Source organism: Zootermopsis nevadensis, unplaced genomic scaffold (assembly GCF_977971745.1).
Source record: "Zootermopsis nevadensis isolate Lab colony 2312 unplaced genomic scaffold, Znev_1.0 Znev_ptg000028l, whole genome shotgun sequence".
Lineage (NCBI taxonomy): Eukaryota > Metazoa > Arthropoda > Insecta > Blattodea > Termopsidae > Zootermopsis > Zootermopsis nevadensis.
In genome coordinates this window covers 6,094,950-6,113,863 of record NW_028259160.1, presented here as the reverse complement: position 1 = coordinate 6,113,863, position 18,914 = coordinate 6,094,950, and the positions used below count along the sequence as shown (strand labels likewise).

At 36.8% G+C, this 18,914-nt stretch overlaps 1 protein-coding gene across 2 annotated transcripts in view; it reads left to right on the top strand.

The window, feature by feature from the left end:
* Positions 1-18,914, top strand: part of FASN1 (Fatty acid synthase 1) — a 52,303-nt gene that overhangs the window by 19,322 nt on the left and 14,067 nt on the right. For both annotated transcript variants that reach the window (XM_022076860.2, XM_087357562.1), the window contains 18 exons: positions 1,467-1,640; positions 3,929-4,129; positions 4,385-4,623; positions 5,776-6,006; positions 6,374-6,565; positions 7,567-7,695; positions 8,467-8,697; positions 9,522-9,711; positions 10,329-10,558; positions 11,517-11,818; positions 12,308-12,452; positions 12,804-12,920; positions 13,189-13,297; positions 13,989-14,246; positions 14,788-14,964; positions 16,215-16,378; positions 17,332-17,517; positions 17,882-18,202. In XM_022076860.2, coding sequence (XP_021932552.2) covers positions 1,467-1,640; positions 3,929-4,129; positions 4,385-4,623; positions 5,776-6,006; positions 6,374-6,565; positions 7,567-7,695; positions 8,467-8,697; positions 9,522-9,711; positions 10,329-10,558; positions 11,517-11,818; positions 12,308-12,452; positions 12,804-12,920; positions 13,189-13,297; positions 13,989-14,246; positions 14,788-14,964; positions 16,215-16,378; positions 17,332-17,517; positions 17,882-18,202 — 3,596 coding nt within the window. The remainder of the gene's footprint in view (positions 1-1,466; positions 1,641-3,928; positions 4,130-4,384; positions 4,624-5,775; positions 6,007-6,373; positions 6,566-7,566; positions 7,696-8,466; positions 8,698-9,521; positions 9,712-10,328; positions 10,559-11,516; positions 11,819-12,307; positions 12,453-12,803; positions 12,921-13,188; positions 13,298-13,988; positions 14,247-14,787; positions 14,965-16,214; positions 16,379-17,331; positions 17,518-17,881; positions 18,203-18,914) is intronic.

The window sequence follows — 18,914 nt, the reverse complement described above, 5'->3', positions numbered from 1 at the left end:
TAGAGCCCAACATTTAGAAAGTTGGCTGGTTACTTGATTGTGTGTGTACAATTGTAAGTTTCTCATATTGAGTCAGTTACTATTATGTGACTGTAAGAAGTTTTCTTGTTATCAGATGTTTATATAAAATACAGATTTTTTGGAACCAAGGCAGTGAATGGTGACAAATTTTGTGATTGTACAGATTGTGTGAATGTTTGTAAGTTGGTTTCATGTGCTGATTTCCAGGCGGGTGTGAGAAGTAAATGCACTTTTGTCCTGTTCTTCATTTTACGTAGGCATGCAGTTCTGAGTCAGCCAGTATAATGAGCTGTTATAAATAAAAGTACTCTTCCCTTCTCCTGTAATAAATCTGTGCTTTAAGAATACAACACAATAAAAATGTGGCATTAAGTTATTACCGCAATAAACTTCTTTCTTTCTGTACAGAGATTGCCCTTATGCGGCCATTTTTAATTTTTGTTCCTGTATGGGACTGACATGCTAAAACATGCTTTTGAAGTATCTCAATAATTTACTTATTTAGTAATTGTATGTTATTGTTCCAATCTAATGTTGTCTTTAGGTTTTTAAAATGTTTAGCAAGTAGTTGCGTGTTGTAAAAAATTGTTAACAGGTGATACCAAACCATTGAAAACACCCTGGGGACATTATTGACTTAAGGACAGAATGCATACCCTTGTGTATGCAGATTACTAGTTACCAAAATCAGGTTTCCAATGATCTTAACTCCTACTGCAGACAAAAAAGGTGTTTGGTCACATCATAGCATTGTTCATGTACATGCCAGTTATTAATTTAACCCTCTCCCAACCACTGGCACTTGAAAGCATTTGTGCTTTGGTTCAGTCTCACGACTTGTTGAAAAGCAGATTAGTTGATCTTTATGATATATGCTAGTTCTCATTTCATGAAAAAGCTTCACTTACCAAGTAAGTAATTTCTTGTAATGTGAAATAACATAAAACAATTATATTCCTTTTTGAAATAATGGGGTGAAATCTGGAGTTGGAGCCCAAACAGGATTGGGAAAATAGGAGTTTCATTTCTAACCCTGTGATTTATAAAGTTACTTGCTTTCTGTTAGACCCTTGGGACACATTTCTTCTGGATCATAGCCAGTTCACAGCATTCCATCTATATACAGAATTAAATTTGTAAGAATACCTCTTGTATTTATTTCATGCAGTCAAGGCTACAGCATATATACATGACCAAACTTTGTTTTGTTTATTTCATATCAAAAACTTATAAGTGTATAAAATTTCAAAGTATATTCACCAACTAAAGATAGCAGTACATGAGAGAAGTCCTGATATTAAGTAGTAGTCAGTATATGTGCATCATAGCCAAAGTGGAATTAGTGTACACATGTGCTTACTCAGTGTAGCCCCCTTTAATTTGTAAGTAAATGTATGTTGGTACTTGTCAGAAGGTTAATTTTAGTCTGTATGTTATGTTGGTAGGCTTGAACCCGCTTGATGCCCGTGGCAGCAGGACAGGTGTTTTTATTGGAGCATCAGACAGTGAGTCAGATGAATACTGGACATCTGACCCAGAGAAAGTGAATGGTTATGGACTGACAGGCTGCTGTCGTGCTATGTTTCCCAACAGAATTTCATTCGCGTTTGACTTCACTGGTGAGATTTGCTAAAGTGAACATCACTTGTATGAAGGGACTGAGATTATCAGAATAAATCTGGATCTCACACACATATCTTTATGCAACTGATTTTGTGATTTATTTTAGCACTTTGAGGACAGCATACCAATCTACCCGTAGTTTCCCAAGTACTTCTCTTAAAAGAAAAATTTCATTTAAGAAAGATTCATAATTTCTAAACTAGTCCACATATCGAGAAATTTCAAGGCAGGAGAATGGAGAAATATCCAACGAACATTCAGAATACTTACATTTACATGTTCATCAACCAGTTATCACTGTTACTAATATAAACTGTCATTCTTTGCAGCACATGGTTTGTAAACAGATGACCGTGTGCTAATAACTAAACATTTTTACTAATGTTAACATAGTATCTACTAATTATTAACTGTTAGCATAGTTATTTGCATCTGCACCAAAGTCTCCGTCTCTACATCGTTTGACGGAGATACGAGTAAACTTACTGTGATAAGCATGTTTGAAATACTATTCTTAATCATGCCATTTATGATTTACATGTCATGTAAACAGATTTTAATTTAGAAGAGTCCATGGTATCTGTATTATCTTATTTGTTACAGCAAAGCATATCCATTGTTGACGGTAATTTTGAAAAGAATAGAAATCTCATGCATGCAAAGGCACAATTTTACCTTCAGTATGTAGAAGGGAAAGTGGGGGGAGATTGTGTTTATGCATCATTGTTTCTGAAAATGTTGTAATTCTTCTTCTTCTATGGCTCTCCGGTCAGTATTCGGTCCATGGCCTCCTCAGTTCTCTTCCATTCGGTCCTCTGTTAGGTCCGTCTGTCCGAGGCTTTGATCGAGGTTTCGAAACATCTCCCTTTTTACGGTGCAAGGTTGTTAGCCTTGCGACCAACCCCCAACCTGGAGGACCAGGGTACCTGTCTTAGTCTGACCTCTCCCCCTCCACCAATCTGGCTAGGGAGGCCCTACCAGTAGCTATGCTACCGCCACTGAGGTACTCAAGCCCCGCCACCACGACAAGGTGCAGGTACCATTAAGTGGGGAAATGTTATAATTGGTAACACTTAAAAATATAATTCAGTAGCTCATGGCCTACTAAATAATGAGTATCTGTAAATTTTTGTTTGTGGTTTTAAGGTAACACATTATAAACATTTTAGGAATGAGTTAATAAATGACAAGCCTGACAGGTAGTTACGCTATGAAGACTAAAGATGGTTAAACAGAACACGCACATTATGTGACAAATATGAGGGATATTGAGGTGGTGGCTTTTTTAACATAGAAAGAAGGGAACAGACTGATTTGATGACAGAACCAGACTGAATAAAATACCACTGCTATATCAAAGATGTTTATGAATATGTAGTGGCCACAGTTCAGTTAAAAATGTGAAAGATTCATGCGTGTGTAAATATATGTTAAGAAAAACTTTATAATTAATGGAATGTAACAACAGTTCTGAAATAATGTGGATTGGCTGTAACACTATTTGTGAATTAATGAGCATTTGAATGTTACAGTTTAAGAATTGTATAAGGGGTCCGCAGTGGCCGCGTGGTCTGAGTTGAGGGTCTTGTGCCGCTTGGTCACAGGGACCATGGGTTCGAATCCCACTCAAGCCATGGATGATTTCCTGTGTTGTGTTGTCCTGTGTACAGGTAGAGGCCTTGCGACGGGCCGATCCCTCGTCCAAGGAGTCCAACCGAATGTCTATAGATCAAGCCAACTGAAAAGTTGGGGACCCGTAAAGGGTACCAGAAAATATACAAACATTGTTAAACCGGAAAACGAAGAAGAAGAATTGTATAATGGATTGAGCTGTCTTCTTTCCTAGGCCCTATTTAACCTGTACAGTATCAAGACTAATTAATTAGGCTGGAAGTAAAAAAAAAGTACCATAAAATTTAAGGCATAGGATGATCAGTCCTGTATGTGTGACACATTTGCCATGTTGGATTTCCTGTACGTAGCTACTTGGTGGTAGAGACAAAAATTATTCAGCATTGTGAAAATGAATGTTTTGTAGCCGATGACTACATAACACTCGCATACTCTACAAAAAGCTGTGTTCAGTGTTTTGCCTATGTGAGGTGTTCTCTGACACTGAGAATGTTAAAATTAGGAATTTTCTGTTCTCTTAATTTTAATGTTATTAATATTATTTAAATACCAGTATATCCCAAAATACTGCAAAATTGGAATTCAAATTAATATTTAAAACAAAATAGTATCTGATGAAAACCTGATCAGTCACATGATTTCTTTGTTGCAGGCCCAAGTTATGCTATTGATACAGCATGTTCCTCCAGCATGTTCGGTATGCAGCAAGCAGTAAGTGCCATTCGGACAGGCCAATGTGACTCGGCTGTCGTTGGTGGAGTGAAGCTGCTGCTGAAACCCACCTGCTCATTACAGTTTCACCGCCTAAACATGCTCAGTCCACAGGGCATGTGCAAAGCTTTTGACTCATCTGGTAGGTTGTGAAAGTCATGTATACTGGACATTAATTTCAGACTGTAATAAATATATTAACAAAAACTTTTGTATTTTGATAAATACATTTATTCAGGCTTCTGAGAGTATGAGTGTTACAGACGACGTGTAATCTGGTAGAAGTTTACTAAAATTTCAGTGGTATGTAACAACCCAGGAGGCAGCCATTAGAACTTGCTATCTTGTTTACTTTTGTTATTATAATCTGAAAGGTATTTGTCTTTTTGAAATATAGGAAATGGATATGTGAGAAGTGAAGCAGCTGTAGTAATATTCCTACAAAAAGCATCGGCAGCAAAGCGAGTTTATGCTACAATAGTAAATGCCAAGACAAATACTGATGGTAACAAAGAGCAAGGCATCACATTTCCATCTGGTGAGATGCAGAAGAAGCTCGTCAAGGAAGTATACTCGGAAGCTGGCATCAACCCAGCTGATGTTGTGTATTTGGAGGCACATGGAACTGGAACCAAAGTAAACTTCTTCATATTTCTTGCAACCTTACTTCAGGGAAAAAATGGGTAACAGTTTAGTAATGTATTAGCTTTTGTCTGTGCAGAGAAGCTGTGACCCATGAAACATTTAAGAATAGAGTTTAGCTGGACAATGCCAGGTATAGATTACAAGTTAAACCCACAGTTTGTACACAGATTTATTTTGAAGAAGTGCTAGGTTTGAACTTATGTTTAGAAATACTTTACAGTCTACATGTGCGAAGATTGGACAGTTTTTGATAACTACTGCACAAGCAGTTTACATGTTTCCCAAATTACGGCTTTGTGATTTTTCAGGCCTCCTCTATGTTCATTTATTGTGCTTCATCATCAGAAATTATTTTTGTTATGTTTCATTAATAATGGAAGTTGTTAATATTAATGAAGTAGAAGTTTATGTCATTTTTGCACTGAACCTTCTTGATTAGTTTGATTTGAACTTCATGTGAAGTAGGGGTTATATTAGACCATTACAAACCCAAATAAATTTACCCAACAACTTTGATATAATCCCCCGTACACAAAATATTATCACATACTGTTTAATAATTTTGGAGATGAAGCATGCAAACACACATGCAGATATTGCTTGCTTATTTTATGCATTTTGTGGGAAGGACCCATAAAAGTGCACATCATAATTAAAGAATTAATAAAACTTCTGTTTCAACGGGCATTACTCCTTTGCTACTGTGTTAGAGAAGAAATATTACATTCCAGTGCAAATGGGAAATGTGATTTGACACAAGTGGTGCCATTAGAAGTAAAAGGCTATGTGGCAACAGAATTTTGTCATAATACTTCTTATCTGTAAACATTTGAAGAGGAAAAGAAAAAGGAAACATAAATTCTTCCTACCTAGTTCAAATTTGACCTGGAATTTTGATCACAATGTGTTAACAGATTGTCTTGGTTGTTCATATTAGGCACATTACTCCCATCTCTCATAATTTTTAGGATGGTTTGTAGACAATCGAGAAATGAAGATATAAAGAAACATTCAGGTCAAATATGAACTTTCCTCTTATTTTATTGTTTGTATGGGAGAGAAATTTGTAATTTGGAACATTATTATAACAGTAAACATTGTAAATATTTGTTTCTGTCATCTAAGTGATAGTTGTTCTTGTAGGTTGGTGATCCACAAGAAGTGAACTCAATTGCGGATGTGTTCTGTAAGGACCGCAACTCCCCACTGCTTATAGGTTCTGTGAAGTCCAACATGGGTCATTCAGAACCTGCATCTGGCCTGTGTTCAGTTGCAAAAGTGCTAATTGCAATGGAAACTGGTGTGATTCCACCCAATCTTCATTTTCAAAATCCCAATCCAGATATTCCAGCTTTGAGTGATGGCCGCTTGCAGGTAAGTTATGTAAAATAAAGACTCTGGTGACAGAATCTGTAGGTTCAAATCTGTTAATACCAAAGCACGGCATTGGACACTGTCCTGAGACAGATCAGACCACTTGACATTGAGACAATAAATTAATTTCTTAAGATCCATTTTAGTATAATGTATGTCCACACTATCAGATAAAACATTTTAAATTTTTGCTGCTATTCTGATGTTTCCCATAGTTGAATTTTATCTTATTTGGGTTCTCAGCTTTTTGTTAAGACTAACTATTTAATTGAATGCAATAAAGAGGTGTGTTTATTTTAGGTTATTGTACCTCTTCTCTTGAAAGGTACCTATGTTTGTTTTAAAATCATTACTTTTCTTTATTCAGGTTGTGGAAAAGCCATTGCCTTGGAATGGAGGTTTGGTGGGTATCAACTCATTTGGTTTTGGTGGTGCTAATGCTCACATTATCCTTCGCTCCAACCCAAAACCAAAAGCTCCAGCTATTCAGGACAATATCCCTCGCCTGGTTGTTCTTTCTGGCAGGACTGAAGAGGCTGTCAACTATTTCCTGGACAAGGTGAGAATCATCTACAGAGGCTCTTCATTTAATTCAGGAATTGTACCTGCCATTGTTATATTTGTTGCCATTATCTTTGACTGGTGGTACTCTGTCTACATATGAGTACTCTGACATGTATATATTCTTTCAGTCCTATACCAGTCCAGAACCCCTGTAACTGGTGGAATTAAAAATTTGAACTGGCCAGCAAATCGCATGTGAAAGATCCCACGCTAGTAAGGGGTCTGGAAGTTAGGTCAAGAACACTGGCAGTACTCCAGTGGAGACAGTCGACAGCGGGCTTTCAGCCAGTAAACAAAACTTTTGTTGTGTATGAGAGGATCCAAATTTCAAAAGTAAAAGTATTCTGTGTTCTTCTTTAATTTGTTGTTCCTAATTTGTTTATTTATATAAAAAAAAATACCACGTCAACCATGAGGTGATCCTTGTTCCCCACTGACTCTAGTTCGGGATATAACTATCTCTTGTCACCGGAACAAAGAAAGTGATGTTAAATGTTTATCGCAAGAATCTACTTGATGTGTTCTGAAATATCATCATAAACCCTCCTTGAACTTTGCATCATTAACTTGTAGTTAACTGCTGTTCTTTTCAAACACTTCCATCTCTAAGTTTTGGTGTTTAAAAATTGTGGCAGCATTTAAACTTCTCATTACATACCATAAAATAATGAGAAGCTGCTTACTTTCCCTTACACTGTTTGATATAACAATGCAAAAAGACAGATCAGAAATAAATAGCAAGGAATTCACAAAACTTTATGGGTCTACTGATTGATTGTAATGAGCTTGAAGTTGTGCGTGTTTGTTGCTGTTTGTTCAGTGAAGATATTACAAGACTGCTGTGGGATTTGAATTGCAGGTGAGCAGTGGGCATGTAACAGCTTCAGTGTACAAAGTAAATGAATAATGCTAGTAGTTTTAGTAGTTGGACGAATTGAAAACTTCATCAGTAGTGGTGAATTTTGTTTTTCTAGGATAATGTTGTTACATTTTCAGATTGAGAACTTACCACGAGATGATGACTTGGTGGGGCTACTTCATGAAATCCACAGCAGCAATGTTGTGGGCCATGGATTCAGAGGTTACACTCTCTTGGGGGCTCCTACACCTATAAGGGAAGTTTTGGTAAGCTTATTTACACTTGTTAAATATAGAATGCGCTGAGTTGCAATAATTATTGCCAGAAATGGTAGTGTGGTTGCCATCTTCTTCTTCTTCAATGGCTCTCCGGTCCGTATTCGGTCCATGGCCTCCTCAATTCTCCTCTTTCATTCGGTCCTCTGTTAGGTCCGCCTGTCCGAGGCTTTGATTGAGGTTTCGAAACGTCTTCCTTTTTACGGTGCAAGGTTGTTAGCCTTGCGACCAACTCCCAACCTGGTGGACCAGGGTACCTGTCTTAGTCTGACCTCTCCCCCTCGACCAATCTGGCTAGGAAGGCCCTACCAGTAGCTATGCTACCGCCAGCATAGCTCTTGGGATCATGAGGTACTCAGCCCCACCACCACGGCAAGGTGCAGGTACCATTAAGTGAGGAGTGTGGTTGCCATATTATGCAATTCTGTACATCATATCTTATAGACACCGTCTTTCACCTACCAGCTGTTCACAAAATACCTGTCAGAATAGCTGCTGTCTGGGCCATTATTAACACTTTCTGTGCTGAATATTATGCTGAAAATGTTCTTTTATTTGCACATTTCTGCAGTAACTTGATGGATAGCTTGAACTTTATGTGAGATTAGGGGAGACATTTTCTGACTGATACTATCAGTTAGGACAGAGTTTTTAATTTATCTTGTTTCTAACATGGAAAGGGTTAATCCTTCTATGGTAGAGCAACAATAAAAGTAAATGTTTTGTTAGGCACTGGATGGCTTGTTATGATGTATGTTGCAGCAATACAATGGGGAGAAGCGACCAGTGTGGTTTGTGTTCTCTGGCATGGGTACACAATGGGCTGGCATGGGGAAGGACCTCATGCAACTCGAAGTATTTGAAAGGGGAATTCGCAAGTGTGCAGAAGCTCTGGAACCTGAAGGCATCAATTTATATGACATAATCTTGAGTACTGATGAATCGACCTTCGATAATGTTATGAACTCATTTATTTCCATTGCAGCTATACAGGTAAACCATACTCATAATATGTTTGCTATATCCACCTTTTCTGTGTGTAAAAGAGATATATTCTCAGCATATATTTTAAGAATAGTTTATGAAACTGACCCCCCTTCTACCATTTTTAAAGTAGAAGTAAATAGTTCTTTGAGACTCTGAATCATCATGCAATGAAAATTAAATTGTAAAATTTGAGTTGCACAGTGAATGTCATTTCATGATGTTATATTATCAAGTGACAAAAGGTACCTGTTTTTTGCACTTAACATTTTTCCCAAATGTATAATTGGTTTTATGATCTTTATTTGGCCTTGATATTTGTGGGTTCAAACCTGTTCTAAAAGTATTCATTATAGATACTACACTACATAAATGCATATAATACTTTTCTTTGTATTTTGTTAGATTTTTGTCACATTGAAGAATGTTTCAACCAAAACTTGTCGAGTTAAATGGGGTTTGTGTTTTATGTTAAACCAAATTTCTGCTTAAGGCCTATTGTTTGAGAGTTTATTAGCTTAATTCAAACTTAATGCTTAATGAGGTTGTTAGTATGATACAAAACAAAATTAAATCCACTTAACAGCTGGTGGTGTACACACTTTTAATTGAAAATTTTATCAACATTTATCTGATAATTTTGAATATGAAATATGTGAACATAATTTATGCAGATACATACATACATACAAAGATGGGTAAATTTTCTGTAAACAAACTCTGGACATAGCAAATATTCTTAATAAAACTTTAATCTCAACAACTGAACTTTTCCGTGATTGTCTAATTGAATTTATTTGTAAGGACCATGACCTGAGGGCTTCTTTTATTAGGTTGCTCTTGTGGATGTGCTGATCTCCATCGGGATCCATCCAGATGGGATAATGGGTCATTCTGTAGGAGAATTGGGTTGTGCGTATGCTGATGGTACATTCACAGCCGAACAGACAGTGCTAGCTGCCTATTGGAGAGGTCGCTGCATTCTAGAGTCAAAACTGCCACCAGGAGCCATGGCAGCTGTTGGTAAGTCCACAGTTTCCCCACTAATCATCATCATAATCATCCATAGATACTTCCACCTTGGTGGCTCACCTGTTGTTAAGTCTTCTCCAGTTTCTGTATCTTCCAGTAAATGCTGTTATATCCATATCCTTCCTTTTTATGCTCTGGTATTTTACATCTTTATTTTAGATGCCATCAAAGGAATTCTGTTGTGGTTGATCCATAACACACGTCAATCTTGTTGTATCTTTAACTTAATTAATATAGTAATTTGTGTCAGTTGGAAGTGCCATTTATTAACCCTAGAGCTGCAGGCTGTGAAAGAAATAACCAGGATGTTTTGTAAAAATGGACATGAATAAAGATGTCATTGATCAAAGGAGAAGTAGATAGTATGGAATACAAACTGTTTTGAATGATAGTGCCTTCTTGAATACATATAATTTAAAACTCACTTCTTTGTATGAGCTATCTCATGGCATTCCTTGAAACCTGCCTTGCTGGGGTTAGTTGGTTCCAAGACAGAATAAGGTCATTATTCTCCTCACTGTCTTCTGATGAAATTATGTGTTTATTTTATCTTTATCTTGGCTGTAGTTTCAAATGGGATGTGCCATAAAATGTTTGTTCCATTTTAGGTCTAACATGGGAAGAGACTAAGGCTCGATGTCCCCCTGAAATTGTTCCTGCCTGCCACAACAGTACTGACAGTGTGACAGTGTCAGGCTCTCCTGATGCTCTTGGAAAGTTTGTTAAGTCTCTGCAGGCAGAAGGCATCTTTGCAAAGGAAGTGAAAAGCTCTGGTGTTGCATTCCATAGTCGATACATTTCAGAGGCTGCACCAAAGCTGCGCAAGTACCTCGAAAGGGTGGGTTTTATAGTGACTAAAATGTTATTTTTCAATTACTTAAATAACTTACAGCAGCAAATACAGTATAGTCATATGAATAAGTTGAAACATATTTTGTGGCTATTTCTGTGAACTGAATTATAACCTTCTTGAAGGCATGATTCAATGTATGGTATATCTGATTCCAGGGTATAATGAGGTGTGCTATAACTGATCTGTTCTACTCTTGGTAACAAACAACTCTTGAGTTTTACTTCCATTTAAATGTTGCAGAACGTGATCATAATGAAACCTGAATCATACCCATTTTTTCAGTTACCCTGTTTTAATCCCAATATATTCTCATGACTGCATTTTTGTTCATTATACTTCTTCTCTAGCTCAGTGTAAAAGATAAATTTGTGTACAATTTTTAAGCACTCTGTGACTAATATTTGAATATGAAGTTATATACTAAGTCAACATCTGAATCATGGACTAAAATTAATGAATATATTTTGTGTCATCTTACTAAAACTGGCTTTCTGGTGGAGATGCTCTTCTTTCTGTAAGGCGTGGATGTTTTGGTAATGGTTGAAACTTCCTTATTCTATATCAAGCCAATTGCATGGTCAGAAATGAGAGATTGTTATCTATCTTCCTGAATATAAATGTGTTCATATGATGAGTTAAAACTTGTTATGCTGAATCTTCCAAAGTCTGGGTCAGTGTGAGAGAGAAGCATCAGAGTAAAAGCATGTGAACGTGTTAATATGTTGATTTAAAACTTTGTTGTTTGAAGTGCAGTCAGGTGCTGGTTTTCAAGTGAGGTCCAAAGTTGTGATGGTGATGGATGAATATGAATTATGATTGAAAAATGACTGGAAGGAAAAGTTGAAGTTTTAGTAAAAAGTTCACATCAGTGCTGTGAATTACCTTGGGATTAGATGTGGGATTAGTTTGAACATAGGTGATGAATGTATCATGTATGTTGCAGATTATTCCCAACCCTAAGCAGCGCACATCTCGCTGGATCAGTTCGTCTATCCCCGAATCAGCCTGGAACTCGGCATTGGCACAGAACTCGTCAGCCGCGTACCACGTGAACAATCTTCTGTCTCCTGTCCTTTTTCAAGAAGCTCTCGGACATATACCTGAAGGCGCTGTGGTGATAGAGGTGGCACCACACTGCTTGCTACAGGCCATTTTCAAGCGTTCCCTTGTTAATACAATCAATGTTGGTCTGATGAAACGCCTGCATGCAGACAATTTGCAGTTTATGCTCACCAATCTTGGCAAGTAAGTTTGATTGTCATAAAGCTGTAGACACACACACACACACCCCATTTTGTCAAATTGTGAATTGCTTCTGATGTTTTGTTGTGCACGATTATATATACACTATACCGTTTTTGAGATTTTAGATTCCCATAGCTATGAATATGCCAGTCATGGTGATTTGGGTTATGATGCTATGTGATCTTTTAGGTTAACATCTTTTATAGGTAAGTATCATCTCCATCTTCAGGGTGAGGACTTCAACACTTGAAGATAGTTCCTTTTGAAATGCTGCTAACCAGCTACAAGGCTGCACAGTTTTTATTTGAGACATGTTTTGGTATGAACATTTAGCAGAATATAAGGAAAAGTAATTTCTGATCATGCAGTGTCATAAGCTTTGCAACAGTAGATATGTATCTACAACAAATGAACATCTAGGCCAGAGGAATATAAAAACACAAACAATTAACATGAGTGTGCATTTAGCCCTGTTTAATTTTTGCAAAGGTTGTACAATGCTGGACTGCAGCCAAAACTAGCACGGTTCTACCAGAAAGTGAATTATCCTGTGGCACGTGGAACTCCCATGCTTGCATCAATGGTTAAATGGGATCACTCGATGGAGTGGAGTGTTGCTAGCTTTGGAGGAAAGGTAAGTTGATTTAACTGTATATATTCTGGTTGTCTTCTATTGAAACATGAAAACAAACATTTTTTGAGTAAACGTAATAGCCAGGAAATGTTAGGTACACTTATTCAGTGATTGTTTATGTTAAAGTAGTTGGTAAGAATGTGAATATTGGCAGCATGCTATTTGACACTTTAAAAACAGTTTTTGACAGTGTTTGAATAAGTACTAGCATACTGGTGCTTGATGTTTGTCGTCTGTCGATGTTATTGGCCTTGTTTCTCCTTTTTAGTAGACTGTGAAAACATTCAAATAATGAAATGTGTGTATAATCTTGTTTCATTTGTTAATTTTGTGTTGTCATTTCTTGTGCAGGGTGGTTCAAGGTCTGGAGAATGTGTTATTGATGTAGATTTAAGCAGAGAACAGGATGAATTCCTGACTGGCCACGCAATTGACGGACGAGTCCTGTTCCCTGCCACAGGATACCTGGTCAGTTGCTCATGCATAAACATATTTAGAATTTATGGTCATTCAGTATTTTTGTTACGTTGAAAACGTGAAGAGTCAATTTAGATATACTGTATCACATTTTCATTTTAGCACATTGCATGGGAATTTATCCTTCAAGTTTAATGTTAATGAGTGTGAAGGTATAGAATCTATGTTAATTTCAAATATACATTAATGTGAAGTATGCATAAATAATTCACTCAGTTGAATTATATAGAGAGACTTATGAGTATATTCCTATGTACAGACTCTTGTGTGGAAGACATTTGCCAAGCTTCAGGGTAATTCATATGAAGACCTATCTGTCATCATTGAAAGTGTGCAGTTTCATCGTGCAACGATTATGCCAAAAGAAGGTGAGTGTGTTGTAAAAAAAGTAAAAGTAAAGCTGCTTTACTACATGCCATGTTGGCGTTTGGGGGAGATTAGGTATAGCTCTTACTCATTCTTAACCTCGGCACTAGGGGTTCATTTTGGTTTTGTATTTCCTCCATCTTCATCTCTTCCCTAATATATGTTTTTCTAACACCCCCCCCCCCCCCATCTCCCCCTCCAGGTTTTCCTGCTGTTGCCCTCAGGAACCTCATCTTAGTTCCATGTAGCTTACTTTTGTCTCCTAGTACATGTCTATAGCTTTGCTCCATGTAATGTAGGTGTTGAATATTATAATTTAAATTTTCTGTCTATATCTTTATTCCTAATAAACACTTAGTTAAATCATAAAATTTTGAATCCTTCCCAATTCTGTAATTTATCTTGTTTTGGATGTCATTTTTCTCCACCACACTACCCAAGTAGACAGATGCATCTATTCTTTTCTTTCTTTTTTCAAATGTTATTTTCATCACTAGTTTTTCTGAATTTCTTGATAATTATAACATTTTTGCTTTCTGGATGTTTATTTTCAATCCATATTAATTTCTTTCAGTTTCCCAGCGAGTTAGTCATGTCTCAAGTTCATTTTCACTGATATATCATCTGCATATATAAAATGTGTGCAGACTTACACAATGTTAATTTATTTACACTGATATGTGTTGATAACAGGTTCTGTGAAGTTTCTGATAAACATCTTTGATGGTACTGGAGATTTTGAACTCTGCGAGGGAGGTTCAGTTGTGGTCTCAGGTCGTATCTTTGTGCCTGAGGATATTGAGAAGGAGCAGCTGGACCTTCCTGCTCCTATACAGCCTGCTGAACCAGAACTACTCCCCCTCAGGACACCTGATGTCTACAAGGACCTCCGTCTGCGAGGATATGACTATGGTGGCGTCTTCTGTGGTATTGCTGAGTCTGACAACAGAGGTATGCTTCCGATAAATCACAAGCCCTTGTTTATGGTTAAGTGTTTGACAGACTCTAAGCCCATCATTGCTATGTTACATAGAAACTGTTGTAGGTGAGATGTGAAAATAGAAATGAAGTGGCATTATTGTGGGGTTTTGTGTTACTCGTACCACATGAAGAACAAACTGTTTCCTTACAGGATTTTTCTTTCAGTGTCACCAAATATTGTAGGTCAGAATTTCTATTATATTTACGTCAGTAAAAAATAACAGTTTGCTTAGTATTCTGATGGCCCATAAAAAGTGAAAATGGCTAAGGAATAAGAAGATTGTATTCGTTGCTCAAAATATTATTTTACTTTCACTTCACATACCATTTGTGTCTTGCATTTTTACGTGATTAACCCAGCATGCTACAAAAGATTTGAGATGGTTTTAGTTTCTAGAGAATAACTGATGCTGGTTCTGTATTGCTGGCAGAGCCGTGGAGCAGCTGTTAAGCAGTTTGCTAATTTATGTTCATGAAGAATTGTGAAGTTATGTATGCTTTGTGATTTCAGGTGTAAGTGGTAAACTGAAGTGGCAGGGTAACTGGATCAGCTTCATGGACACAATGCTGCAGTTCTCAATCCTAGGGCAGAATACAAGAGAACTTTACTTGCCTACACGACTCCAGAGGGCCATCATCAACACAAAGAAACACAAGCAGATTATGGAAGCTCTCTCTGAGGGAGAAGGTGAGTTTTTGCTTACTTTATTTGTTAAAGTGATATTGCAGATTTTAAAATTAGAGTTCCTTCTAACTTAAAACATTTGGAAAGTAAACAGATTAGGGTTTAAGCTTTGTAACTTACTTACTCTCGGAATTGTCACACTTGCATAATTGTTACACAGAGTTTCTTGATGATAATTTCTTTGCAATTGCATGTCAAGTTGTATAGTCTTTTGTTACTGTGAAATTTGTTATTTTTTAACTGCTAAGTGAGTAACAAATGTGCAGTGTTATATGTATTAAATAAATAAAACTTAATTAATTGTATCCTAAACACATTTCATATAATTAATGCTCATAGCTATTGATGTGTATATCTGTACTATTTAATACCATCTGTATAATTTGTACCTTATTTTTTAAAAGAGTTAAAAACTGCAAATGGAATGAAGGACTAGGAAATGTTTACCATGTGTTGCAGTCAAGAGATTAGTACTCATCCTTCATATTTGAGGGGTCTCAGTTTTTTGCGCTGGAGATCACCTTTTCAGAATGATGTTTGGAATGGTTTTCCATAGTCCTTCCAGTCAAATGCCAAGATAGGACCTTAAATTAAGCCATGCATCACTGCTTCCTTTCACATCTTTTCATTTCATTAATCACTACGTTATACGTGGAGATAGTTGATAGCATTATTAACCCTTGTGTGTGGGAGAATTTAAATCTACAGGATCGCACCTTTCTCTAGCCTCACTGATGTGTTCTGAATATAAACAAGTTATTTAGAGGTAATGTAATATGTATTAAACTTTATTGTGCGTCATATATTTTAACATATGTTTACCTCATCTGCATTTCACTGCTTATTCAATTTTTTTTTACAAAATGAGCATCTCTGATTCCATGTGACTGTACCCAGGATGAAACTTTGCACTTTTCCTACATTAGTACCTTGTGAGTAGAAGGAAAACAAACACATATATACTATGTAAACCAAAGACATCTACACAGGAAGTGAGACAGTGAGCTACCAAGTATTGCATGGACAGTATATGTTTCCTTAATTTCCTCATCTGGTGGTTGTCCCACCTATCTGATCTTGCCTTATGTTTCTAATGTTCCTCAAAGGCACAGATTCAGCCCAGTCAGAATCAGCTGAGACTCAAGAATGGGTAGTTGGCATTGTTCCTACACTAAACTTTAGTTGGAATACTGAGTGTCATTAAATGAAACATTTACCTGGAGTAGTTGTTTCATGTATGGTGTATATTGTAGGAGTGCCAGTCCACATGTACCGTAATATCAACATCCTGAAGGCAGGTGGTGTGGAACTGAGAGGTATGAAGGCTAGCTTGGCACCACGTAGGCAACAGATACAAGCCCCTCTCAAACTGGAACAATACACTTTCATCCCATATGATAATACAACACAGTCTAAGGTATGATTTCACTGCGTCTGTTCAGTTATAAGATGTTTCTGTGTAAAGAAGTATGTGGATGTTTGAGAATGAAAAGGGCACAATACCATTCTTTAAGTGTAGACACATGAACTTCTAAGAAAACAGCATATATTCCATTTAAATATAGCTTTTCATAGTTAATCATTATTTTACAAATTTTATGAAAAGTTACATATCACTGACTTGTGCTGTTTTCATAAGTACAGCTGTACTCTTAAGGGAGAGTCTTGAACTACTAATATTAACTAGATATCACAAAATTCCTGTGCAAGGGTTATTTTATTTTAATGAGGTCTGGGTGTATGTGTTTCGAACAAATAGCCTGAAAATGATGTAACAGATAAAAAGTACACAGGCTAAAAACAAAGATAGTGGTCTGAAATATAAATTTAAAACTCTTTTTGTATTGTTGATAAATAATGTAAAATGTTCTTACATTAATAATCTTGGCCTTTTCTTCACCTTAAATCACTTATGTTTACAAAATGTCTGAAAATAAACTGCATATGTGAGGTACAAAAATTGTCACTTTGGCTATCAAACGATGGAGAAAACACGGCAACCGACTTCAAATGTATTACTAACTGCAGCCTGAGAAACAGTGTTACTTTATTTTTCAGCTCTCTGAAACGTAAATGGGTTTTCCCACTTTGCCAGAAGTTTGGTTCCTGTTACAGTGCCCTTTTCATTTCCACTCGTTTTAAGAACATTTGTGGGTTTTCTTGTGGGGGCGGCATATCAACAGCATATAGTGACGTTTTCCAATGTGTTGTGGTTAGATGAACAAAGATAACCAGTGTCTGTCATGCTGATACAAATTTGATAAAGAATCATTGTTTCAACTAGTACATATTCAAACTATACTAAGTTTACCAGATATAACCTCAAAGTTTCACACTGTCTCCATGTTTGTAGCTGATTTTGTTTTACAGCCCAGTTCACTGAATGACTCTGGCAAGGCACGTATGCAAGCTCTGACAGTGGTACTGCAGATTGCACTAGAGAACTCTGGAGGTGCACTGAAGTTGAAAGTTGCAGAGGTTTCTGGAGATCGTTCAGCTGAGAATTTGCTTACACCTTTGATTATCGACATTTTGGAGTCTGAACCTATGCTTAGTGTAAGTAAACAGACTTCTTGACTTATCTGCACTTTGAAAATGGGCAAAATGCAAGGATGAAAATTGTGTTAGAGGTGTGTTATTTGTTATGAAATATGTATGTACAATGAAGGATTCAAAGATCCAGCTTTATATCATCTTTCATCTTCATTAGACAAAAATTCTGTGTACATTTGTCTCACCCATCACAGATAAAAGTCTGTCCAACTAAGCCTTGTCAGTGGTGACCGGTAAATATCATATAGCTTGTGGTTATATATTATCCTAAATTGTTTACTTCATCCCTCTTAAAATATTTCTTGAGCCCTTCAGTTTCAAACACTTGTAATTTATTCAAAATATTTGCTCTTATTCTGGCCCATAGGTGGAAGTGACTGTGATTTCAACTAATACTGAAACATACTTGCAAGCAGGAAATCTCGAACCTCTTGGTGTGAAGTTTACAAACCACAATCCGATGGATGGTCCAGTGGATCAGAATTTCCACTTGGTTGTTGGTGCTGATATGTTAACAAAAAGCTCTTACCCACAGCTGATTAGTAACATAGCAGATTCACTCAGACAAGGTGGCTTTGTTCTTCTGGAAGAAAGTGCATTAGTTGAAGACGATGTCATTAAGAAGTCAGGATTAGAATTGGCAGCCAGACAATTGGCTGATGGAAAGTCATATCTTCTCCTCAGGAAGGTAAGATTGTGGTTTTACAATTCTAGGTAATCCCTAATATGTTAGCTGCCTCAGAAAGACTATGGATCGAATGATGTTACAACGTTTGACAACAGCTGCACAGGATTTCAGAGTGACAAGTTGCATAATGTGGTTGTTTAGCAGACTTTCAGTTGAAGATTTCTGTCTTCTGGGTTGTTGCGCTGTGTAGACTGGTCGATGTTAACCAACGTTTCAGAGGTCATACTACCTCCCTCATGACGGAGGCAGTATGACCTCTGAAACGTTGGTTATCATCGACCAGACTACACAACGCAACAACCCAGAAGACAGAAATCTTCATACTCACCGCTGTGAAAACCTCAAATCTTACAGACTTTCAGTTATTTACAATAGCGGAGAGGTAGATTGCCACAGATATTACATGACAGTGGGTACCAACCATATCCTGATTGAACTAAAAATATTGCATAATGCTTCTTCATATTCATGTTTGGTAATAGATGTCTAACAATTTAAATATAATTAAGAGATAAAATTTATTTACGATATTTGCACATAGATTGAGTATACACATGGAAGTAGTCTTTGTGATTTTTGATTGGAGAAGTGGCTTCTTTCTTCCTTATTGCTAACACCACGTGTTTATTTTTCATAGTTAACTTTCACATAATTATAACCACCCTGAATTTTTCATACAGGTATAATCACAAATAAAAATATGTATGAATTG